Here is a 25953-nt window from a genome sequence, read left to right as displayed (position 1 = left end):
GGAAAACGTTTGGAAGATGGCAATAGGATACTTACGTAAGTTCTCAGGCATCAGCAAAAAGAAAAAAAAAACGACAAACAGGCAATCATAAGTAAACAGGCAAAACTACAATGCAGTACAAAAATAATTGAGCAGAGGAACACAAGTAGTTCAATGTCAAACAGGAACAAACAGTCAAGAACGGATGTAGCGCAGCACGAAAGCGGGAGGGGCCAGTTAGTAGTACTGTGTTTTGATGGAGGTGGCTTCCAATCGATACAATATTTCGGCACAACGTATTCAGAATATGTTAAGGTTTTCCATCCTGACACACTTACCTTTCGTGCATGGTCAGCACGTGAGGACAAGTACGATTTTATCAAACGCGTTTGGAGGCAGTGATTGTAATAAAATGCTTTGTGGAACAAACAGAGGCGAGACAACTGCCAGCCTGTTGCAAGTACGGAAAGGTTAAGCTCTGACTTCACTGGACATGCGCCTTAACTCTGATGATATGAAACAAGCGCAGGGATATTGTGACTTCTAAAGTGACGCTACCCGCATCCCGGATAGATGAAGCGTAGTCTAGAAGTGGACGAATGTGTGTAGTGTACATGAACTTCTTTTTTTTACCGGAAGTGGTGCTAAGGAGAAGTTCTGTTTGATATATCCTAACTTTCGGTTAGCGTCTGCAGTGATTGAATCTACATGATCCTTCCACGTTAGGCTGCTGGTAATGATTGCAATGAAGTAGTTGATGAATGAGACAGAGAAAATAGCAGTATTATTGAGAGTGTACTTTGGGCACCTTGATGAAGTGTGACACACGCGCACGCCATTTACATTTACCTACATTTAAATCAATTTTCCATTTGATGCACCAGTTAAGAATAACCTGCAAATCTTGAAGAACACTGACGTTGTTATCATTTGTCATTAAGCGATAAATTATGCAATTGTCTGCGAATAAGCATCTGTTTGAAGAAATGTTATTAGGTAGTTGACTAATGTAAATCAGAAAGAATTAGGGCAGGAGCACGGATCCCTGTGGAAGACCTGGCCGTACTGGAGCAGTAGGTGAGTCGTCATCGTTAGTAAAGACGAACTGCGTATGGCTAGTAAGGAAAGCGCAAATCAAATCAAGCAAAAGTGCATCAATCTTACGCAAGCTTTGCAAAATAGTACGAGTGATTTGCTTTGTCAAAGCTTTAATAAAATCGAGAAAGACACAGTTGGTAGTAGGTCGAGAGTGACGAGATAAGTGTAGGTCATTGGTGAAAAGAAGTAGTTAATTGTGTTTCACAGAAATAAGATTTTCGAAAGCAAGTCATACTGTCCCGGTGTAAAAAAATTGTCATCAAGAAACGTAACGCGGTGGGTAAATATGATGTGTTCTAATATCTTAGATGGGACAAACGAAAGTGAAATTAGGGGGGGGGGGATTAGGCGGGTAATGTGGTGCTCCAGGTTTATGGAGGGGGATGATTCTGTCTTGGAGCCATTCTTGGAGAAAAGAAGAATTTTGGTGTGACTGCGCGAGTATAAGTTCTAATAGAGGAATATTCGGTAGTGTTTTTTAGAACCTAACGGTTAGGCCGTCACAGCCACATGAAAAAAAGCTCCAGTTTTGCCCGACAGGCGAAACATCGACTGCGATAGCAAATCAGTGGACAGCCATACAAAGTAAGGATATCAGTTTTATCGACCGTATAAACTTGCAAACATAGGGACACTAACTAAATTAACAAGCATGGTGTCGCGTGCGCACAACCGAACATGAACGCATCTCGACCGCGGAACTCGCTGTGAACACACTGGAGCGAGTGAGCGCGCCAGCAGCAGCGAACGAATCGTGCCGGCGCTCGCATCTTAGCCGCGAAACCACGGGGACTGTGCCCCGCCGCAGATGCCTTTCAAAATACAGAAGCAGAGCCAACCCTCCCCCTGGAGCCTTCCGGCCGGCGGGAGCGCGCGGACGCAGTAAAGCGCGGTCCCTCCACCTCCCTACCCTTCCTGCGGAGCACGTTGCTCCGGAGCACTGTGCGCGACTATAATGGCCCGTACACACTAGCGGCAAAACGAAGCTGCGGCAGGGCGACCACATCAACTGGCGGCGCGCCGCTGCGGCAGTCACGTGACAGCATAAACTCCTCCCCCCTTCTCGAACTATCCGTCAGCTCCGTCCGGGAGCTGACGCGTGCAGATGATAATGCGAAACGAGTTTCCGGCTACACCGGACGCGAGTACGAAACTAGAGTGACCTAGAATATGGGAGAGTGTCCAAAGCGCCGGCTCCGGCGAGGGCCTTTTTCTGTGAACTGCCGCGCCGCGCCGCTGCTGCTCCGGACCCGTGGGCTTTTCGCGCTCGCGAAGCGCGCGGAAAGCGAGGGTCGTCTGCTACGCGCTGTAGTTTTTTGCGTTCATTTTCCACGCAAAGCACTTAAACTCTATTTAACTTCAACAGTGTGGCGCTGCATGGAGGTTATCCATCTTTGAGTGTTTCTTTGTGCTTGGGCAGCAAGATAATGCAAAAACTAACGTATCAAACTCATCAGCGCGGCCTAGCTCCGGTGCTAGAGTTCGAGAACGGTGTTACGGTAACTGTGCGTGCACAGAAACGCGCTAAATGAGTCTGCGCAAGGAAAGAACGTAAAAAAAGATGGGCACGTGGGCAATAGCACCATGCTTGCAAGAATACGAGTAACGAAAAAAGTAAATTACTCGCGAAGTCAAGTGAAATACTTACGTGCTTGCAGTGACCGCTTCGCTCATCACTACGCGCTTTTCACTCACGGTCGGTAGTAGTTTAGAGCCATATGCATATGTATTTATTCATGAATTTGTTAGCCTCGACAATACTTTATCATGAACAGAGCGCAGTGAGAAGGTGTAAGGGAAACAAGAGAAGGAGCAGAGGCGGCCCTAACGCCGCAATATTGTTGGCCAATTTCGCTTCAGTGGATAGCGCGGTACATGAACAATTCTTGCTGTACGCTATCTCTTCAATACAAACTTCGCGCACGATGTACCTTAAGGTTCACCGTGAGCGAAGCTGGTTTCAAATTCAGACATTCGAAAAAAGGCCATTCCAGCCAATAGGTAAACAAACATAAAATGGTGAACAAATATATATTTTTCTACATTGAAATGAATAGATAGGTACTACTGGCCTAGCTATTTACTCATGTCTTATGCAAAAGGTATTGCAGCAATAGCCTTGTTTTATTAATCCATGAATCCTCTCTGAAATTACCAACATATAACTTCTCATGATATAATAGTTATTGCTTAACGTGTGATTTTTTACATAAACTAACAACCATTCATGGCGCGTGATGATGTTTGTGCTTGCATTATATTGAGTGGAAAATCGTCTTGAAAACTACAATCTTTGATGCACTACAAATATCGCTATTGATTCTACATATCCCTAAAACAGTTACCTTCAATCAGTAAAACATGAGAAGTTTATGTTCTGGTGATTAGTTGCCTCTTGCATTATGTAACTACAAGTACGTAATTATTTATCAGTAAGTATATTTGCTGTGTACGAACTAGCGAGCATACGCAATAAATATTCCTATAAAGTTACTTTCACGTTCAAATTCGCTTAGTGTTTGCGCTCTTGCAATACAAGAAGGCGAAAGACGAGTTGCACATCCGTAAAGCATCAAGTTTCCGTTTTCTGACGTTCGCTCGTAATTATGAAATGAGACGTACGTACACAATGTTGCACTGTTAGCATTTCATTAATTTTGGTTTGTCTTGTTTTTTGCCGCCGTTTATTTCTCGCGTACCCTTTACGTACACGCCGTGGTAGCTTAGTGGCTTTGGTAGGTTGGACTGCTAAACTCGAAGACGCGGGTTCGATTCCCGGCCACGGCGGCTTACATTTCGATGGAGGCGAAATGCATAAAACACCCGTGTACATAGATATAGGTACACGTTAAAGAACCCCTAGCGGTCGAAATTACCGGGGCCCTCCAATACGGCGTTTCTTATAGCCAATGTATTGTGATTTTTTTATGTAAAACCCCAGAAAATATCATTACTATTATTACCCTTTACCTGTGCTCTCAGTTCTTCATAATAAATGAGCAAGTTCGACACACTGAGATCGAGATTGGCATTCAACACGGTCTTACCGTCACACCGTATCAGAGGGATTTCTGGCCGAAGAATGCGGGTTTGCACCACACGTAATATTGTTGTCGTTAATCGCGACGTGAATGAAAGTATGTTAAGTTACTAATGCCATGACCCATCAGTCATCTTAGCAACACATTTGTGCCTTTCCACGCTATACTTTGAAATATATACCAAGTGAACGAGCATTTGTATTTATTTTTGGTACCGCGGCCCCACCGACGGACACATTACGCTTCCCATGAGCCTGTTAAGGATTTCGCCTTAATAAATAAACAGCAGAGCGCGACAGGCAGTCTTGTAAACAAATCGAAGGAATGAAATAAAAGAAAGGGAACGATAGGGTGTAAAAGCGTTAGCATGAGCTCGCCATATCTTCCACGTCCTCCTGGTTGTCATCGCGATCTCCAGCTTATTTTCTTCTGCAGCACGTTCACGTTGCTCATTGCACGAATAACTAAATGAAGTAAGCGCGCGCAATGCGTTACTCAAACAGCCGCGTAAGCGCGGACCAAGCGAGCTAGAAGGAAATAGACAAAATACCCGTATTCACAGCCGGCAAACGCATTCTCCGTGCGGTGAGTCACTGCGGTATTACCTTGCGGTAACGTGGTACTTAATATATCCCAAATTATTGCGATGTTGGCTAATAGCAACCAAAATATCGGGATCGTAGCAGACGCCCGCCGCCTTGGCGCGGCTTCCGCAGCGGAGAAAGCCCACGGGTCCGGTACAGCAGCGCCGCGGCGCGGGAGTTCACACAAAAAAGAAATGTCACAGTTTCGCCCTAAGGGCGAAGCAATGAATGCGATAGCAACACAGCAATGTCATACGAAGTAAGGTGAGCGGCTTTGGTAGCAATATGAATTGTAGTAAACATGAGCTGATTAAGTAAGCAGGTGTGCTGCGGCGTAAGTAGACCGACATGAAGAGAGACTCGATGACCACGAGAAGGCGCGTGTGAAACGGTGGTGTTGATGAGAAGCGCTTCCCGTGGGCAGCGTGTGCGAAGGGACACACCTGTAGCGCTGTACTGCCGATCCGGGCAGCATTGCGTGTGTAGCGTGCGTTGGAAAATGTGGCCCGACTATTACGAACTGAATGAACAAGCGTGGTGTGAGCGCGCACAAACACGAAGAGATCACACTGAATGACAGCAGACAACGACTGTCAAAACGCTGGCAGCAAGCATACGCCGCAGCGGGCGAAGGTACGTGCGGTCTATCGCTTCAACGGAAACTGAACTGCGAATGCACGGCGCTTAAAGGTCAGAGCCGTGTGGAGATAAGAGACGGTGCGAGCGAGCGACGAGCGCGGTTGTTGGCAGAGAAGTGCGCCCCCCCCCCCCCCCCCCCCCCCCCCCGCTTCCTCCGGCGCTGGCTTCCCGCTTCCTTGCTTGCGCGTGGGAGAGATAAGAGACTGCGGACGAGCGACGAGCGCGGTTGTTGGCAGAGAAGTGCCCCCCCCCCCCCCCTGCTCCCTCCGGCGCTGGCTTTCCGCTTCCTTGCTTGCGCGTGGGAGATTGAGTGCGTTCGCTCTCCGTGATAGCGCGCGTCCCCACACGCTTCCTGTCGGGCATACGGCGCGCGGCGAAGATTTTATCTATAGGGAACCTCACGGCGACGGCGACGGCGACGACGACGGCGACGACCACGGCGACGACGACGGCGACGCCGACGGCAGAAATCCGGTGCAAGTGTCCATATAATTGCTATCGCAATAAAAGGTCCTCGCTCCTCCCATGCATTCGCGCGGCGCTTTGGACACTCTCCCATTTTCTAGGTCACTCTAACGAAACGAGCGGTCGGGCGCGTCCGCATGACACCAGTTACGCACATTACGGAAGCGGGCAGCTCTCATTGGTCTCCTTCATCCACGGTAGAGTGACCTAGAATATGGGAGAGTGTCCAAAGCGCCGCGCGAATGCATGGGAGGAGCGAGGACCTTTTTATGTCAACTCCCGCACCGCGGCGCTGCTGTACCGGACCCGTGGGCTTTCTCCGCTGCGGAAGCCGCGCCAAGGCGGCGGGCGTCTGCTACGAGCCTGATATTTTGGTTGCTATTAGCCAACATCGCAATTATTTGGGATGTAATAAATACCACGTCACCGCAAGGTAATATCGCAGTGACTCACCGCACAGAAAACGCGTTTGCCGGCTGTAAATACGGGTATTTTGTCTGTTTCCTTCTAGCACACTTGGTCCGCGTTTACGCGGCTGTTTGAGTAACGCATTCCGCGCGCTTACGTCATTTAGTTATACGTGGAATGACCGACGTGAACGTGCTGCAAAAGAAAATAAGCTGGAGATCGCGATGACAACCAGGAGAACGTGGAAGATATGGCGAGCTCATGCTAACGCTTTTACACCCTATCGTTCCCTTTCTTTTATTTCATTCCTTCGATTTGTTTTACAAGACTGCCTGTCGCGCTCTGCTGTTTATTTATTAAGGCGAAATCCTTAACAGGCTCATGGGAAGCGTAATGTGTCCATCGGTGGGGCCGCGGTACCAAAAATAAATACAAATACTCGTTCACTTGGTATATATTCCAAAGTATAGTGTGGAAAGGCACAAATGTGTGACTAAGATGACTGATGGGTCATGACATTAGTAACTTGACATACTTGCATTCACGTCGCGATTAACGACAACAATATCACGTGTGGTGCAAACCCGCATTTTTCGCCCAGAAATCGCTCTGATGGTGTGGGTGTGACGATAAGAACGTGTTGAATGCCAATCTCGATGTCAACGTGTTGAACATACCTATATATCATGAAGAACTTAGAGCACAGGTAAAGGGTAATAATAGTATGATAATTTTTGGGGTTTTACATCCAAAAATCACAAAATGGCTTTGAGAGACGCCGTTTTAGAGGGCTCCGGTAATCTCGAACGCCTGGGGTTCTTTACAGTGCACCTATATCTACGTACACGGGTGTTTTATGCATTTCGCCTCCATCGAAATGTAAGCCGCCGTGGCCGGAAATCGAACCCGCGTCCTCGAGCTTAGCAGTACAACCTACCAAAGCCAGTAAGCTATAGCACGGCGTGTATAGGTAAAAGGTACGCGAGAAATATAAGCGGCAAAAAGAAGACAAACCGAAATAAATGAAATGCTAACAGTGCAACATTGTGTACGTACGTCTCATTTCATAATTACGAGCGAACGTCAGAAAACGGAAACGTGATGCTTTACGGATGTGCAACTCGTCTTTCGCCTTCTTGTATTGCAAGAGCGCAAACACTAAGCGAATTTTAACGTGAAAGTAACTTTAGGAATATTCATTGCGTATGCTCGCTATAGTTCGTACACAGCAAATATACTAACTTATAAATAATTACGTACTTGTAGTTACGTAATGAAAGAGGCAACTAATCACCAGAACATAAACTTCTCATGTTTTACTGATTGAAGGTAACTACTGTAGGGATATGTAGAATCATTGGCGATATTTGTAGTGCGTCAAAGATTGTTGTTTTCAAGACGATTTTCCACTCAATATAATGCAAACACCAACATCATCACGCGCCATGAATGCTTGTTAGTTTAGGTAAAAAAACACACATTACGTAATAACTATGGTATAATGAGAAGTTACATGTTGGTAATTTCAGAGAGTATTCACGGATTAATAAAACAAGGCTATTGCTGCAATAACTTTTGCATAAGAAATGAGGAAATAGCTAGACCAGTAATAGCTATCTATTCATTTCAATGTAGAAAAATATATCTTTGTTCACCTGTTTTATGTTTGTTTACCTATTGGCTGGAATGGCTTTTCTTTCGAATGTCTGAATTTGAAACCAGCTTCGCTCACGGGGAACCTTAAGGTACATCGTGCGCGAAGTTTATATTGAAGAGATAGCGTACAGCAAGAATTCTTCATGTAGGCTATCTCTGAAGCGAAATTGGCCAACAATATTGCGGCGTTAAGACCGTCTCTGCTCCTTCTCTTGTTTCCCTTACACCTTCTCACTGCGCTCTGTTCATGATAAATTATTGTCGAGGCTAAAAAATTCATGAATAAATACATATGCATATGACTTTAAACTACTACCGACCGTGAGTGAAAAGCGCGTAGTGGTGAGCGAAGCGGTCACTGCACGCACGTATTTCACTTGACTTCGCGAGTAATTTACTTTTTTCGTTACTCTTATTCTTGCAAGCATGGTTCTATTGCCCACGCGCCCATCTTTATTTACGTTCTTTCCTTGCGCGGACTCATTTAGCTCGCTTCTACGCAAGCACAGTTACCGCAATACCGTTCCCGAACTCTAGCACCGGAGCTATAGGCCGCGCTGATGAGTTTGATACGTTAGTTTTTGCATTATCTTGCTGCCCAAGCACAAATAAACGCTCAAAGATGGATAAGCTTCATGCAGCGCCACACTGTTGAAGTTAAATAAAGTTTAAGTGCTTTGCGTGGAAAATGAACGCAAAAAACTACAGCGCGTAGCAGACGACCCTCGCTTCCCGCGCGCTTCGCGAGCGCGAAAAGCCCACGGGTCCGGAGCAGCAGCGGCGCGTCGCGGCAGTTCACAGAAAAAGGCCCTCGCCGGAGCCCGCGCTTTGGACACTCTCCCATATTCTAGGTCACTCTATCCACGGCACGCGGCAAACCGCAAAAAATCGGCCCAGGAGCGGTCCCTGCCGCGGCAAGAATAACCTAAAGCCCCTTGATGCTAGAAAGTAGCGACACCCTCCCCCCCGCGCGCGCTTTCCTCCTCAATTCTCCTCGGATTTCTCCCCCTCACCGGGCCGGCGCGGCGCTGAACCCTCCAGTGGCTCGCTGCAGCCGCATTAGAATCAATGCGCGCGCTTGTTTATTCGGCCCTTTGAAGCGTTGTATGGGAATTTATCCCTTGTGAAACTGTCATGACGAAAGTATGTTTCCGATAGAACGTCGTGACATTTTTTTTTAGGACGCTTCGATAAATACAGCGGAAGCGCTCCGAAAAAATAAGTACCAAGCAGTGGCTGAGCTGTTTACCTCTACGTCGCCACTTGGGTTGTCGGTAACGCGGAGGTGTATTGGGTGCATACAATATAAACAGCGTAGAGTATAAACGAGAATTTGGTTCACAATCTTCGCTCTTAAAAGGCTCAGAAAAGGTAACCAAGAAGAAAAGTGATAGTTTACTTAAAGTGAATTCGCCAAAATGAGTGGGCCAAAAGCCTTTGTACCAATGCCACTGTGCAAAATACGTGCTGTGTTTGCGAAACAGCCAACATAGAACTTTACACACGTGCCTGTATTCCGTCACTATGAAACGACAAGAAATTACATTCCATCACCTCTGGGATTAACCTAAGTCTCTCTCTCAAAAAACAAAAAAACAAACAAACAAGAACAAAAGGCTGATTGCTTACACGGAAACTGCTAAGACTGGCACTTGATAATTAACTTACAGACTTCAAGATGTCAAGTTTATCAGAATTGAGGGAGATTATCAGAAGCGCGTGGCTTGTACTTAATGAGCATGCGCGAATAATACATAGTACGTAATACCACTTATCTACCTATATATTGCGGTTCATGCCTTGGCAACATAAAGTACGTAAAGAAAAAAAAATGCTCGCAGTATTGAAACTTTGCAAAGATACAATAAGCACGCAATAAGAGTAAAATAGTTCCTTGGCTTCACAAGTATCAGACGCAAGGATCACACGCACACACATACATGCACGCACATACACGCATACACGCACGCACATACACAAACACGCACACACACACGCACACAACTACAAAATATGAGTAACAGGCATTAACTCACAAATTACATACATTTGAAAACTAACGCACGCGCGAAAACACAAAAAGCTTTGTCACGGCTCGAAGAGTGAACAAAAATTTCAGCCGACTCACTTTAAAAAAATTATGCACAGTTATCGGTGCTCTGTATTGAACTGAACGAAGAGTCCGGCTATGCGAAGAGCATTAAAATCTCCATGCAACTTCATCCACAAATTTGAGGAAAGCTGCAACATTCACCTCGCAAAGAACGGCGTGCTTAGAAGGGGCGAAATCCGTTCTCCCGATGTTATGGAGCCACTGCTTCCGACGCACAACATTCCGTTCACCTCGGGGGATATAAAATAAGGCTTGCCCTTTCTCTGGCCTACTGCTGCATTGAAACGCGCAGCAGCAAGGCATTTTCACGGAGAACTAATCCCAGATTCCTACGAAAGGATGGAAAAACTTGGGAAACACACGTTCGGAGCGACAGGGCGACCACCACTTGGACTGCGCATGACGGGCAGGAAAGCAAGTTTCGCGCTGTTTTCGTGACGTCAGGGTCACCTGACGGGGTAGTCTCGCGCGCCGCAGCCATTCAGCGTGGCGGATGCGCTGCCTCCGCGAAAGAGGGGGAGAAAAAGTTGTCGCAGTTTCACCTAAAAGGCGAAGCATCAATTGCGATAGCAAATTTGTAGAGAGCTATACAGAGTAATGATGTTAGCCTTATCAGCTGTATAAACTTGGACATGCAGCAGCACCGGCAACACGGAGAACTGTTGTCGACGCCGTCGGCGTTTTGCACGCGTTCGCTCAAAATGCGTGCGGCGTTGGTGACTGTTGCCGGAGCCTCTGATATAAATGATGATGATAAGTGGTTCTTGAGGGAAAGGGAAAGGTTGGCGCTATAGGCACTTGGTGCCGCAGCTAAACGTCGCCTCCCTTCCCTCCCCCCCCTCCCCCACGGCCTCTCGCGCGTCGGAAGAAGGCGCGTTTGCTCTACATATATGGTGATTGTAAAGGAGGAAAGAGACGCCTACTTCTGCAGCCCTTAAGAGAGCACGGCGCAGAACGCGCGTTTGTTCTCCGCCGTGCGTTCACTCCCCGTGAAAGCGCGGAAAGCGCGCGCTCCTCGCGCCCTTTCACTCGCACATACAGCGTTCGGCGGCGCGCGGCGACGATTTCATCTCCATTGACGTCATACGGAACCTCACGGCGACGGCGACACCGACGGCAGAAATCTGCTTTTGAGTGTCCATATAATTGCTATCGCAATAAAAGAGGAGGTTGACCGCGCCGGCGAGGGTGTTGCGGCGTAGATGAAAGCGTGTCGCTACTTTCTAACATCAAGGGGCTTTAGAAAAACCCGTTTCGCGGCGCCTTTTGCCGCTAGTGTGTAAGACTGCGTGCTTCCTTCCCGCTTCCCGCCTTTGCGTGTGCGAGCCGCGATTGCCGGCTTACCGTCGCATGCTTCACTCGCACATACAGCGTACGGCGCGCGGCGACGATTTTATCACCCGTGGACTTTATACGGAACCTCACGGCGATGACGACGGCGACGACATAAATGCGCCTGGAGTGTCCATATAATTGCTTTTGCAATAATTATTCACCTTCTTGATTAAACAGCGAATTCCCTCTGATCGAACAATAATCGGATTCATCGGCAAGGGTACTGGCAGCGTTAGTTGTTGCGCACTAGACAGGTTGGAAAAAGCTGTGATAAAGGCTTCGTTTGATACAGAGGTGCATAGATGATCATGAATTTCAACCACCTATTGCGTTATTCGTCTCACTTTACCTTCCCTGTTGCCTCGGACTGTTTCCCAGAAATATTTGGGATTAGACACAAACATAGACGGAAGAAGTTAAGCGAATAAATAATGTTTTGTTGATCCTAGTTCCCTCATGTAAGTGGCTGCTGCGCTTTTGTAACGTGAGCAGCGATTAGCACATTGTGATAGCCGAGCAGCACGAAAAAGCCGTTTTTTTGGCGTAGGTAAACGATTTAGGTAGCGGTTGTACCACGGGGCATTAGAGTTTGAAAACACCCTCTGTGGGATGTGCTAGTTGATTAGCTGAATGACTTTTCTTTGAAACACTTCCCAGTTGTCTTGTACTGCACGGTCCAGACATACCAAAGGAAATTCGTCTAGGAATGAGCTTAGTTTGCTGTTGATTATTGTGAAATTGGCTTTCTTGTAGTCTTGGATAAAATTGAAGCGTTTGCGCTTTCTATCTGAAGGCAAGGAAGGTAAAAAGTGAATGATGGCATGATTGCTAAATCTTGGCAGGACGGTAATCGGCGGAGAATACTTGGAGACGATGTTTAAACAAAGTCAAGAACTGTTGACGTGGTTACAGTAACACGTGTTGTTACTAGTTGTGCCAAACTAAAATCGGAAGAAATAGAAAGAAAGTCGCTGAAATCACAGCAAGGCAGCGTAGTATGTGGGTAATCGTGTGACCAAACTATACATGGAAAATTGAGGTCACCTGCGATAGAAACAGGCACTCCAGGATATCGCGCAGTCACATGGTTTAAGCTGCCGTAAAAAGTACCGTAAAAGTGATTGCTACAAAACGGTGGTCGATAGCACATGCAAGCAATCGGTTTTTTTGTAATTCGTAATAAGACAAGACCAAATTATTTCCAGAGACGCAGTCCCAGGAATTAAGAGGCTCTCGATGCTTTCATGATTTCATGATCTCGATGCTTTTCAAAGGTGCACCACCACCACCACGTCGATCACATCTGTCGTGACGGAACACTCGATAGCTTTTATTACAGTAGAAGAGTTCATCATCATGTACAGTATTGGATAACCAAGTTTCGGTTATAGCAACGATGTCAACCTCGCAGTCATTAACTATAGCGCAGAGCTCATCATTATTCGAGTGAGTGCTACGCGGGTTAGCAATTATTACAACTAGTTTATCATTCGTCGCCGGTCGTGTTCTGCTTTCACAGTATCTCTAGCTTGTCATAACTAAAAAGTTCGCCGCCAGACCCGAGATGACGAGATGATATCTCGACCGGTAGTTGTTGCGATGAAGCATAAGCCGGACCTATTTCGTTTTGCTTAACGAGTCATAACCATAACATGTACCGTTGGCAGTTTGTTGAACCAGAGTTCAAAAACACAACCTAAAGTATTACCGTATTAACCCAAAGCCTTTCTAGCCTGGCGTGTCGTTAGAGAAAAGTGTCCACTCATCTAGACTTATTTTTCCTTGTGCAGGGAACGCTTAGAAAGCAGTGATTTATTTTGTTTTAGAGGCAGTGAATTTCAGAACGATCGGTCAAAAGCTGCCGCCTGCAAACCTACCGATCCTCTGCGCATGGGCAATGTTGTCAGGCGTCAAAGAAAGTTGCAGGGAGTTATTGATAAGGTCAATTACTTGTCTTTCAGACTGCGAAGTATTTCTGAAAAGATATCAAGTATGCTGTAGAAAAGAAGGTTATCTCTTCGCGAACACTTTTCTAATTCACTTAGATGGTACTTTTTATTTATTTATTTATTTATTTATTTATTTATTTATTTATTTATTTATTTATTTATTTCAGTACCCTCAGGGCCCGAGGGCATTACAGAGGGGAGTGGGTTACATTCGAAGAAGTGGAAAACAAGAAACAGCAGTAAATTTATATAAAACTTAGCATAATTGAGGTTCACGGGGGAAAAAGGAAAAAAAAATAAAGTTGCATCAATACAAAAAAGGAGAGTAATAAGTAGCGCACAGCACAAGGAGAGAAAACCAGCTAAACAAACAAAGCCTAAATAAATATTTTGCAACAGAAAAAACGGAATACATGACGCTCGAAGTAGTAATATGTGCCTACAAAACACAGAACACACGTTTTAAAAAGATTGGCGTGGTAAAAAGAGAGAAAAAAAAAGTTGACAATGCTACAATTATGTTTGTGACAACAGAAGGTTTGTTAAAGCAGCTTTGAACTTAGCGTTATCAGATATTTCTACGACGGATCGGGGAAGGTGATTCCAACTTGCTGACGTACTGGGGATGAATGAATTGAAAAAATGGTTGGTGTGGCATAAGGAATACCAACCTTATGACGATGGTCGATGCGGGCTGAAACGTAACACGAGGGGGTTATCAATTTATTCTTAAGAATGGGGTTGTCATGATATATCTTATGGAATAGGCAAAGACGGAATATTTTCCTACGTTGTGATAGCAGTGGTAACGATAAGCTTGTTTTCATAGTAGTGACGCTGGAGTTACGGTGATAATTGGAAAGAATGAAGCGAGCCGCCCGGTTCTGGACAGCTTCAAGTTGATAGATGAGCGTCTCTCGACTGGGGTCCCAGACAGATGCAGCATATTCCAGTTTAGTACGAACTAACGATTTGTAAAGAAGTAATTTTACAGAACTAGAAGAAAGATAAAAATTGCGGCGTATGTAGCCCAGCATGCGATTAGCGTTGTTGGTTATATGGTCAACATGCAACTTCCAAGAAAGATTGGAAGAAATAAATACGCCTAGATATTTGTAAGAGGACACAGATTCAAGGTTACTAGTATTGAGAAGATATGAGGGCAGTGTGGTATTACGGCGAGAAACACACATGTACTTGCATTTGTTAGTGTTTAGTTCCATGTTCCACATGTTATCCCAGTCGAGAGCGTGGTTGATATCGGACTGAAGAAGACCTACATCAGAGTCACTGTTAATTTCGCGGTATATGACGCAGTCGTCGGCAAAAAGGTTAATTGATGAACGTAATCTATCAGGTAAGTCGTTGATATAGATGAGAAAAAGCAATGGTCCCAGCACAGAGCCTTGTGGCACGCCCGATTCAACTGCAGAAGTGAAGGAGGAAGTGAGGAGAACATGTTTGTGTTTGATTCTTTTCTAAGGCGTTCAACAACTGCGCATGCCACAAGGCAATCCCTTTGGTGCGTTTCACTGCATGATGATCTCGTCTCGACTGTCTGCAGGCGCCATTTTATATCAACAACGTCGTCCTTCACGACTTGTTTTTGTTCTAGTTCACTAATGCCAACAGACAAAACACTTTGACCAGCCTCCGTGCGAGTGCAGCGTTCGTAGGTATATTTTAACTACGCATACAAATAAGCCAGCGAGATAACGGAGTGAATTGGGGGACCCGGATTCCTTTCAACATCGTCACATAAGAGCAAAAGCAGTGAAATGAAAGGCTTCAGTAATGCTTCTGGGCATGCAAGCACCATAACAACGCGTTCATCTTATTTGAAGCAAGTGTATCGAAGTTTGCCTATGTAACAAACCTGCAGGCAAAAAAAGAAAAAAAAAAGCTACATCCGCCGCGGTGGCTTAGCAGCTATGGTATTACGCTGCTAAGCGCGAGATCGCGGTATCAAAACCCGGCCGTGGCAGCCGCATTTCTATGGGGACGAAATTCAAAAACGCCATTGTCCTGTGCATTGGGGGCAAGTTAAGGATCCCCTGGTGGTCAAAATTAATCTGGAGTCCCACACTATGGTGTGCCTCACAATCAAATTGTGCTTTTGGCACTTAAACCCAAGAACTAATTCAAGAAGGAGCTTCGATTAACGCGTTGCCTGCACGGTGCCACCACGACCACTGATGTCAGCCGACACCCAGCATAGTTTTGTAGATCTGCCATACGAAACCGTGCAAATTGTACAAAGCATAACCATGCAAAATGTGGTCAAATTACAGTACATTCCCTTTAAATGAAACTCGAAGGAGACAAGGAAATCGGTTGAATTTATTGGTAGTCTCATTTAGGGGTCGTCACCCCCGAAGTAGCTGTGTAAGGTGGTTTACTTCAGCTTGGCGTGGCACTTCTTCACTATGTAGGTATTCACCCTGTTTAGGTTGCACACATGCTCCAAGCAGTCCTCTTTCTGGAAGTAGTGCTGGAGTACTTCTACTGCCTGGCTTGCCTGTTTAGTCGACAGTGGGGGGCTCTGGTTGTCGTAATGGTCGATCTCCTCTTCACTCTCATTACCTTTGGCTTCTGCAACTTGCCTGAATATATCAGCTAAAATGTCCTCACGGAGGATGACAACGTCATCTTCAACAGCTTCATAATCGTTCCTTGTCACAGTGCCAGTGCCGCACCTCTGAGCCACCAGATCAAAAACAGCTTGCGCTTCAGCACCTTCGGCGTCAGATTCCTCTTGGTTTGTGGCCACTTCCTTGGAGAACCCCGCATGACGGAAGCATCTTTGAATTGTAGTAGCTACAACTTCATCCCACGAGTGTGCCAAGAAGTGAATGGCAGAAAGGTGGTCAATGGTGTACTCTTCGTCCATACACAGCAACATCTTTCTCAGGACGTGGCGACAGAACACCTTTAAATTTCGAATGACACCATGATCCATTGGCTGGAGTATTTCTGTTGCGTCCGCAGGGAGGAACTCCAGCTGAATAGAATTCAGGTCTCGCACTTCACCGTGCGCGGGGCATGGTGAAGTGTGCACAATTAACAGAACCTTCCTGTCTTTTCTAGTGAACTCAGCGTCCCTCTGCGTCAACCAGGTTTCCAAAATGGCCTGCGTCATCCAGGCCTTGGTATTCACTTCGTGCAATACCGGAAGCCCTTTGACACCCTTCAAAGCTGGGGGTCTTTTTGCTTTCCCGATAACAGGAAACTTCAACTTTCGGATCCGTCCATGTTGGCTCCAACCAGAACAGTGACGCCGTCATCGCGGTGTTTTCGTCCTGTGAAATTCCCACTTTTAAAGATGATAGACTTGTTGGCAAGAAGCGTATAAACAAGTGCCATTTCTTCCACGTTGAAGACGTCTCAGGACTCATAATTTTCGAGGACGTCTTGGAGCTTCTGCTGCTGCCAGTCAGTGCAAACATTTCTATCTACCGCGGCACTTTCACCTCCTATGGTGCGGAAAACCAGGCCGTGACGCTTGAAACGGCTTCACCAGCCGTTGCTGAATTTGAAATCTTCAATTCCCATCTGGAGTGCGATGTCTGTCGCCTTCTCCTCCAAATTGTTATTTTGTTTTTTTCTCCCCAAATACTGCTACTCCCAGCACTAGCGGTCATAGCAGAGCAAGACAAGTGGAGAGGTTGCAAAACGTTGTTCCTTGGTGCTCGATCTATCCTCTAGGTGGACTAGTGCGATTAGTTATAAGTGCTGCTTTGATCTTGTGTGTCACTAAACGAGTTTTTATACTTGCATTTATTTAGAGGAGTATTCTTCGGGGCAATGTTTTTTATGTCTTCTGCCGTGAGGCAATTGATACAGCTTAAATAAATTGTGTAGGTTTAATGATACGCCATACATTTTCACATTTGTATGCTCACCTACTCTATAGCGATGGCTTTCTTGCTGCGAATATGTTGTTGTCGGTTTGAATACTTTTTATTCGAATATCTCAATTACTGAGACACTTACTGAGTGCGTTTCAACCCTTTACCTGGCACTTAAGTACTAAAGCGCCAAACAGACGACACAAGAAGAGACACGGACGAGCGCTTCTTGTGTCGTCTGTTTGGCGCTTTAGTACTTCTGTAGCATGCCCCAACTATCCCAACAAAAAGTTTTGCTGTACCTGGCAGTTGAACAATATTGTTGATCTAACAAGAACATCTGGAAAAAGAAGAGAACTCCAAATATCAGTCTGTGCCTTTAACTGTACCTTTATTTAGTACGTGGCCAGCAGTGGCATTCACAAGAAATGTCGATACTGAGCACCCTCAAATGTTCTGGTGGCAAAACTTGAAGGCTTCGTCCTCTAATTGTTCTCGTGGTCATAGACTTGTCACTGTATAAATTGTTCATTTTGTTTCAGTAAGCTCTTATTTTTCATCTGCATGGACGTGCATCTCATGAATGCATGTTGACCTTGTGAAAGCTACTTTGTAATTACATCTCTCGTAGGCAGTGCACTATAATACTGAACAATATTGTTGACCAGTCAATTAATGGCTTTTCGTGATGCGCATCAAGCGTACAGCCTTAAGGAATGTCGGGCAAAAAATAGGGAATATTGCATTTACATGAAATGGAGCGTCAACGGCATATTTTAAATGATGTTTGTGACACACACACACACACACACACACACACACACACACACACGCACGCACGCACGCACGCACGCACGCACGCACGCACGCACGCACGCACGCACGCACGCACGCACGCACGCACGCACGCACGCACGCACGCACGCACGCACGCACGCACGCACGCACGCACGCACGCACGCACGCACACACACACACACACACACACACACACACACACACACACACACACACACACACACACACACACACACACACACACACCACACACACACACACACACACACACACACACACACACACACGCGCGCGCGCGCGCGCGCGCAATACATGTCCTGCCGACCTGGCGCACACATTGCGATAAAAAGCGGTGTTCGTGAGCTTCTAGTTTATCCGCTAATGTTGCGTCTACACCAAAATGCTCTCAGTGGTGTATCAGTGGTGTAAAAGAGCGAAAGTTTTGTATTAATTCCCGTTACCGACGGCAAGATTTGGAGTACGATAAACGGAAAAAGCACTTATATTTGGTAAAGTCCTGAACATCAAACTAAGCTGAACTTTTTCAACGAAAGTGCCTGAAAATACTTAATTGAAGTGTATGACAAGGTTGTGGCAAGCTGCTTAGCTTTGGAATCCTTCAGTTCCCCTCCAGCCGGTGTTTATCAGTGAGGCCGCTGTTGTCTTTGCCACGAAGGTGCTTCTGGTTTCAAATGTTCACAATGCGATACGTTTCTGTGTTCAAAGAGTACAAATAACCTTTTTGTCCCTGTTCATCATTAGTCTAAAGTCTAAAAGACGGTGCGTGGCGAGCTCCCGCGAGCAACTACAAAACGCCAGTCCTGTACCATATATTTACCTTTACCTGGCAGCTCAAAAAATGTTGTTCACCTACTGCATCTCGCTTAGTCTTTGGAGAAACGGTATTAGAACGAAAGCAATAGAAAAAATCTTGGCGAAGTTTTTTTGTAATTGGAAGGTTCGAGGGGTTTAACAAAACCCGTGATGCATTTCGCATAAATAAATTTAAAAGTGTACATTGATAGAAGAGTTCTATCAACTTTCGTGCATCTTGATCCCTGCATACCTTACTCTTCTTTGTGCGCGTACGTCCTTAGTGATTTGACACAGTTTAAGCATTGTATGTTCAGGATGCATAAGTAATAAATGCACAGGAGTGTTTATTCATGAAGTCTCAACGTAAGTACCCAGGCTGAGTGGCTTAAAAGAAATTCCTAAATGCATATCGTTATATGTGTGGTCTGTATAACAAACTCTAATTTTGAACTGCAGGTGAGGCGATTCGAGCACGAGTCAAGAGCGCACACTGAGCGCGCGGCAGAGGCCATAAACAAGCGGCTGGAGGAAATGCGCCAGGCGCTGGAAAAGGAGCAGGCGCAGAACAACGACCTCCACGAAAAGCTCCGCGAAGCCGAGTGGGCTGTCACGGTAATGTATTTTTCTGCATATTTTCAACATTGATAATGGCGAAAGCAGCAAAATACCGATAGCGTTCGAGTGCGCGCGATATTCGGTATAAAAATTAAGTGATAGAAAATTAGCCCAAGAAAGACGCACACAAAGAAATGTGGTTGGGGGTGGACGAACTAGCCACCAGTTTTTTGTGTGTTTGTTTTTTCCCCGGTAATTTTGCTTCAACAGTTGTGCAAGACGACCATGCCCAACAATATGTCCTCCTCGATATAGGACGAAATAAAAGGGAGGGAGGTCCTAGACATTACACCAAAGGAGGCACATCTTTCAGCCATTGATGCCCAGTTACGCCTGTTGCATATATATAGGCTGCTTCTTGTTTGGCCGCTTGGGATATCCTGCGCAGAGGAAAAACAAAGGAATGTTTCACTTTTTATCTGGACGAGGAAACAATGTTGCCTGCAGTCCCTGCCTTTCTCGCAAATCATCGTATCCATCAACCGTTTTGCCGCAATGTACATTGCGACTCCTGTGGTTCTAGTTTATTGTATACAAAGTACTTCCTCTAATTTATCGGCAACTGCGTTGATACCGCGTGGACATTGCCAAGGTTTTGCGAGAATGCGACGCAGGTGCGCCACAAGTTCGTGACACACGTAGCACACTCAGCTCAGAAGTGTCTTCTCCCGCCTCTCCCGTTTTCCTCTTCGTTTGAAAAGCAAGAGTGGTGATGGAAGAGTACTGTAGCGAATTGTCCGATCAAGCCTCGCAGGCGTCGGGGAAACCAATACACTAATTTTCAGCTGATGATGGCGCAGACAACTTTCGAGATGGGATGGTCTCGAATACCACTAGGCATGTTCCTTAAAGCTTCCTGCTGTGTCGTGGCCTTTAATTAGTATTTATTTATTTCAAATGCCTTTCAGCAGCATGCGGAGCGTCAACTAAAATGGGCCATCATCATTTATATACTCGGTTGAAATATCCCAAATAGAAAGTTCTGTGCTCCTCGTGCATTTTTTCTTCATTTGTGCCGCCAAATTTACTGCCATCTTTTCACCACCCGCATCTATTAACGTTTTTTTTACCGAAGCGAGGACTCATCGTGCTCTGTACTTCTACAACAGGTGGAGTCCAAATCCGCGCTTTAGTGACAGCATTCACTGGGTAAAAAAAAAAAAAGTTTGCCTCTATTCAACCCTGCGAGAGTGGATGTACAACGAAGCTGGTGCGGACGTTATAACGTCCGCACCGTCCGGTACTTGTGTATACACAAGTACCGCCCCCCCAAATGGCGTTAGACGACGTCACACCACAGGCGACGTACGTCACGCGCGCACGTACGTGTGCGGAAGTGCAGGATACATCCTCATTCTTCTAGGCCGTCCGCCAAGCGCAAGTGCCTTATTGAAGTAAACTGTTGTTTAAAAGTAAATTGCGTCAGAAATTCGCAAAGTACGACTTACACACAAGCTGCAGACATAATAGGTTTGGAGTGTAATACCAACCTATGTTCGTATTACAACTGTATTACAATATACGAGAAAACACAATGAATTTTGTTACCCGGAAACTAAAAGACAAAGTTTTTTCCAGTTGCCATTTGAGGTCCATTCCCATTAGTCCTTATTCTTGAAGGCATCCGCCTGGCGCCAAAGCGTTTAGAACTAAGTGAATTTGTCAAAGTAAAATCTGTCAAGAAATTCGTCAAGTACGACTTACACACAAGCTACAGGCATGACATCATCGGATTGTAATTCGAATACACGAGAAAACGTAATTCTACTACGCGAAAACACGAGGCTATCCTCGATGCTCTTGAGATGGTTGGCCTAGGGGGTAGAGTTTTTCAATGGATTTCTCATTACCTATTTATGAGATCGTTCTTTGTGTGTACCGTTGATGGTCAAACCGCACGACACTACACCTACCGAGGTGTTCCTCAAGGCAGAGTACTAAGCCCCACCCTATTCAACCTCACACTCATTGGTCTCGTTGAACATCTGTCAGCAGCGATCAAAGTATGAACGTATATGGACTTATGGACTGTAAATGGACGTGCACAAAAATGCTGCAAACGCTAAGCCATCACTCGCCTGCTGTTCGACTGGCGAAGCAGAAAGAAAAGGAACTCGCTCTGCCCGCCTATTATTTCAAGTTAGACTTTGCGGCTTTGGATAGTGAAGTTGCTCGAGGTACTTCGTGCTTTAGGGGGGAGGTCATAGCCCTGACCTGCATGCGAATAGAATTTCAACCTACCGTAATTTTGTGCCATGCACGGTGGCGCTAAAGATGTGTTGTTGCTGCAGGCATTGTTAGCCTGGCAGTCCTTGCCGGCATCGGTTGCCGGTCATTGAATCCAATTTGCTGTTTAGCGCTGTCGACTGAGCTATTTGCAATCGCGTTGCGGCAAAGTGTGCATGACGAATGGTCGTAAACAGGACACTCCTTTTTAGCTGAGGCGGTAAAGCTCGCACACAACCTCATCCCACACCTTCAAGTCTCTATCGCAGTTCACTACAGAGGACATCTTCCTTTTGCCTTTCTAGATTTTAAATATACAGTGCTGTAGCAGTAAGCGATCGGCGGCCTCTCGGCAGAACGTTACTGTAGCTGCTGGCGGTGGCTGGTGCTGGCTAGCTCTCGATTTAGGTGTTCAATGGCGGCGCGCCTGTCGTGGCACCTGGTGCGTGGTGCGCAGACTGCTCTCTGTAAACGATCTATAGACGGCCAAGACGGCGGCCAACCTGCCGGTTTTACATGTATTGAAATAAATCACATAGTATATTGTCTATATAATCATACACATGGCGCAGCTCACAATCTGGAGACTCGTTGCGTGGCATAAAGTATATGTAACAACGCGTCTGGCATCGTGAAAAGGCAATTGTAAACACTGGCCCTGACTCGTAGGTAGCCCTACTCACCCCAACATCGGCAACTTCTGAGTCATCGAGGCCACAAGGAGCAACGTCCACTGATATGTTTTTTTTTCATTTTTTCATTTCATTTTATTTCCTTAAAGACCCCGTAGTAGGGGTATTACATAAGGGGTGGGAATACAACAATACAAACAAGTGTTACAATGTTTCCAATTAGTTAGATAAAAACGTTGTTACATCTTGAATGAATTGTGATGAACAGGTGACCGCAGCGACTTGATGAGGAAGGGCATTCCAGTCTTTAGATGCTCGGTAGAAAAACGAGGCTGAAAATGTATTTGTGCGTGAGTTTGGTTGGGCTACCTGCAGGGGATGGCCAATGCGTTGTGACCGGCGTGATGGGGGGACAATGTATGGTGGACGATTAAGCGTCGAATAGTAGAACCTATGGAAGAGGGAGAGGGTGGCAACGCGGCGACGAAAGGATAGAAGCGATAAGGAAGATTCTTTTTTCAAGTATGAAATGCTGACGTCGTAGGAGTATGTAGAATGAATATACCTGGTGGCGCGATTTTGAACTGCCTCAAGGGCTTTGGCGAGATATGCTTGATGCGGATCCCAGATGGAAGATGCGTATTCAAGTTTCGTTCTTACTAAAGATTTATAGGCTAACAGCTTTACATGCAATGGAGCGAAGCGAAGGTGGCGTTTTAGAAATCCCAATGTTTTGTTAGCCGATGAAATTACATTAGTAACATGCACATTCCAGGTTAGGTCATTAGCCAAGGTGACACCTAAGTATTTGTAGGATTCTACTAATTCAACAGAGACGTTACTAATCCGATAAGAAAAGCGAAGGGGGTGATGACGTCGGGTAAATGAAATAAGTTTGCATTTATTAGAGTTGAGTGTCATCAGCCAATGATCACACCATTCTTGTACGTGGTTAAGGTCAATTTGAAGAGCTGTTTGGTCAGTGGTGTTATTGACTGCGCGGTAAATGACGCAGTCATCGGCAAACATACGGATCTGGCAGGATACGTGCAAGGGTAAGTCGTTAATATAGATCAAGAAAAGAAGGGGGCCAAGGACGGATCCCTGTGGTACGCCTGACGTGACGGAGGCAACGTTAGAAGCGTGGTTGTTAACTGAGACATATTGCGACCGGTTTGTTAAAAATTGTTCGAGCCATTTTAGGATATCAGGATGCAGATGCAAATGTGAAAGTTTTAGTAATAGGCGCCGATGTGATATTTTGTCAAACGCTTTCGCGTAATCCAAAAATATGGCGTCTGTTTGAATGTTCTTGTCAAGATTAGTATGAATGTCATGAAGAAAGAGTGCAAGCTGGGTCTCGCAGGACAGGCCCCTGCGGAACCCGTGCTGCGAAGGATGAAAGAAGTTGTTAGCGTCTAGAAAGTTCATAATATGAGAGTAGATTACATGCTCCATGATCTGGCAGGGAACACTTGTCAATGAGATGGGGCGGTAATTTAGTGGAGAATTTTTGTTACCTGATTTGAAGACTGGAATAACCTTCCCCATCTTCCACTCATCTGGTATGGTGCCTGTGGAAAGCGACTGCGAAAATAACAAACACAGAATCGCTGCAGAAATGTGTTTCGTGTTTTTTAGTAGTTTAGAGTTGATGTCATCGATGCCAGCTGATGAAGACAACTTAATATTTTCTATTACAGATGAAAGCCAAACTGCTGTGAATGTGATGGCTGTCATGTTGCACTGTATATTTGTGGTTGGCGGAGCAGGAAGTGTCCCCATTTCACTTGTGAAAACTGATGAAAACGCGTTGTTGAACATGTTAGCGCAGCTTAGATCCGTAACCGGTTCACCCAAATCGTTAGTAAGAGTATTCACGCGCGCTTGTTCAGGGTTTATCACCTGCCAGAATTTTCTGGGATTAGTAACTAAAATCTTTGGCAGGTCATAGTGAAAGAAAGTTCGCTTCGCATCGCGAATTCCTATCAAGTAAGCACTTTCAGCAGTGCAATATTTGTCCCACGCGACTGAGCTCGGCTTGATTTTAGCGGCACGATAGAGGCGCTTTTTTATTTTCTAATCGTTTTATAGATCTCGTGAACCATGGTTTTTGTTGATTGGAGCGAATGGTTATCCTGGGAATAAATTGATTCTTTAGTTCACGTAGTTTGTTTTTAAACATTAGCCAGTTATCATAAAGCGAGTGGGTATGAAATTCCTCAGCAAAGGCAGAAAAAAATGCGTTTAATTAATTATTATAGCCTCATAGTTACCTTTGTCATATAAACAAATTGTCTTCTTGTGCATGTCACGTGGTGGGGGACTGAAACTGAAAACACCGTGAATAACTTTGTGATCACTGATCTCACGAAGATATGTAAGGGATGATAAGCTTTCAGGATGATTGGTTAGTATGAGATCTAAAATATTGGCAGAAGTCTCCGAGATACGAGTCGGCTCCAGTACTAGTTGTGTTAAATTGTAATTTAAACACACTTCTATGAAGTCGCTCGCTTCAGATTGATTTGTTAGTGAAGTAGTTCCATCGCGCCAGTTAATGCCGGGAAAGTTAAAGTCCCCAAAAAGAATAATAATAGCATTGGGGTGGATTGAAGTAATTTCATTTAAAATGTTATTTAAGAGGTTAGAAAACTCTGGTTGACGGTGAGGGGGTCTGTAACAAACACCCAGCAGCACTGTTTGCGGGGAACACTGACATTTTAACCATAATATTTCCAGTTCACTGTCCATGTTAACACGTGTGCACGGCAATTGTTGGTTCACGGCAATCAGAACTCCTCCGCCACGTGCGTCTCTCCGATCGCATCGATAAACATCGAAGTTGGGAAGATCGGCCAGAACTTCTGGGTCACTGATTTCGCTTGTAAGCCACGTTTCTGTTAGTACCAGTAAGTTACTGGCGGATGATGAGATAAGGTTTGATACGTGTTCACGTTTTCGTAGAAAGCTACGTATGTTAGAAAAAATTACTGAAAAAGACAGATTATTACGCGGGGTGGCAGGGGGAGTTCTCTTTAGATTCGTAGGGTAATGCGATTGCTATGCTATTTCTTTGACGGTCTGTGATGGCTCGTCAAATATGTAGCGTTTAGTACCTATGTGCAATGTTTTATAACGCAATGAAAAGCGAGCAGATTTCTCTTTTGCAAAAGCGACAAGGTGCCTGCGGGCATTCTGCACAGTCTTAGAAAAATCTTCACCGACACTGTGTTCTGTGCCTTTAAACTTGCGGCCATTTGATAAGATGGTCTCTTTTGTCTTGAAGTATGCAAATTTGACAATTATAGGGCGGCGGCGCCCAGCGGTGTGCCTCCCAAGGCGATGTGCTCGTTCAATTTCTTTTGTGTCTATGTTAATGTTAAGGTGCTGAGAGCACAGCTGGGTTACGATTTCTTCAGACTGGGCAAATGTCTCAGAGGGATTAGTATCAGGAACGCCATAAAAGATTAAGTTGTTCCTACGGGATTGGTTTTCAGCGTCATCCATACGCCGTTCCAAGCAAGCGGCTAGGTCAGTAATTTTAGTAGTTTCTGTTTTTACGGCTTCGATTTCAGTTCGTAAAGGGATGATGCTTTGGCAAAGATTTTCGACGACTGTCATTCGGGAATTCAAGTCCGACACCAACTTGTTCGTCGCCAGTAGTTGGCTCTTAATATCTTTCATTTCTGTAATTATTTCCTTTTGGCCGGCTGTTAGTTTCTGCAGTTCTATTAGTACAAGGTCAGCA

The 25953-nt window shown here is 45.4% G+C and overlaps 1 protein-coding gene across 5 annotated transcripts in view; it reads left to right on the top strand.

Annotated features, from left to right (window-relative positions):
- LOC119458642 (protein Hook homolog 1-like) overlaps window positions 1-25953 on the top strand; it is a 140847-nt gene that overhangs the window by 45220 nt on the left and 69674 nt on the right. For all 5 annotated transcript variants that reach the window (XM_049671330.1, XM_049671331.1, XM_049671332.1 and 2 more), the window contains exon 4: window positions 19186-19341. In XM_049671330.1, the coding sequence (XP_049527287.1) occupies window positions 19186-19341 (156 nt within the window). The remainder of the gene's footprint in view (window positions 1-19185; window positions 19342-25953) is intronic.

This window comes from Dermacentor silvarum, chromosome 7 (assembly GCF_013339745.2).
Source record: "Dermacentor silvarum isolate Dsil-2018 chromosome 7, BIME_Dsil_1.4, whole genome shotgun sequence".
Classification (NCBI taxonomy): Eukaryota; Metazoa; Arthropoda; class Arachnida; order Ixodida; family Ixodidae; genus Dermacentor; species Dermacentor silvarum.
The sequence above is the reverse complement of the archived record's forward strand: the minus strand, read 5'-3'. Positions and strand labels throughout refer to the sequence as shown.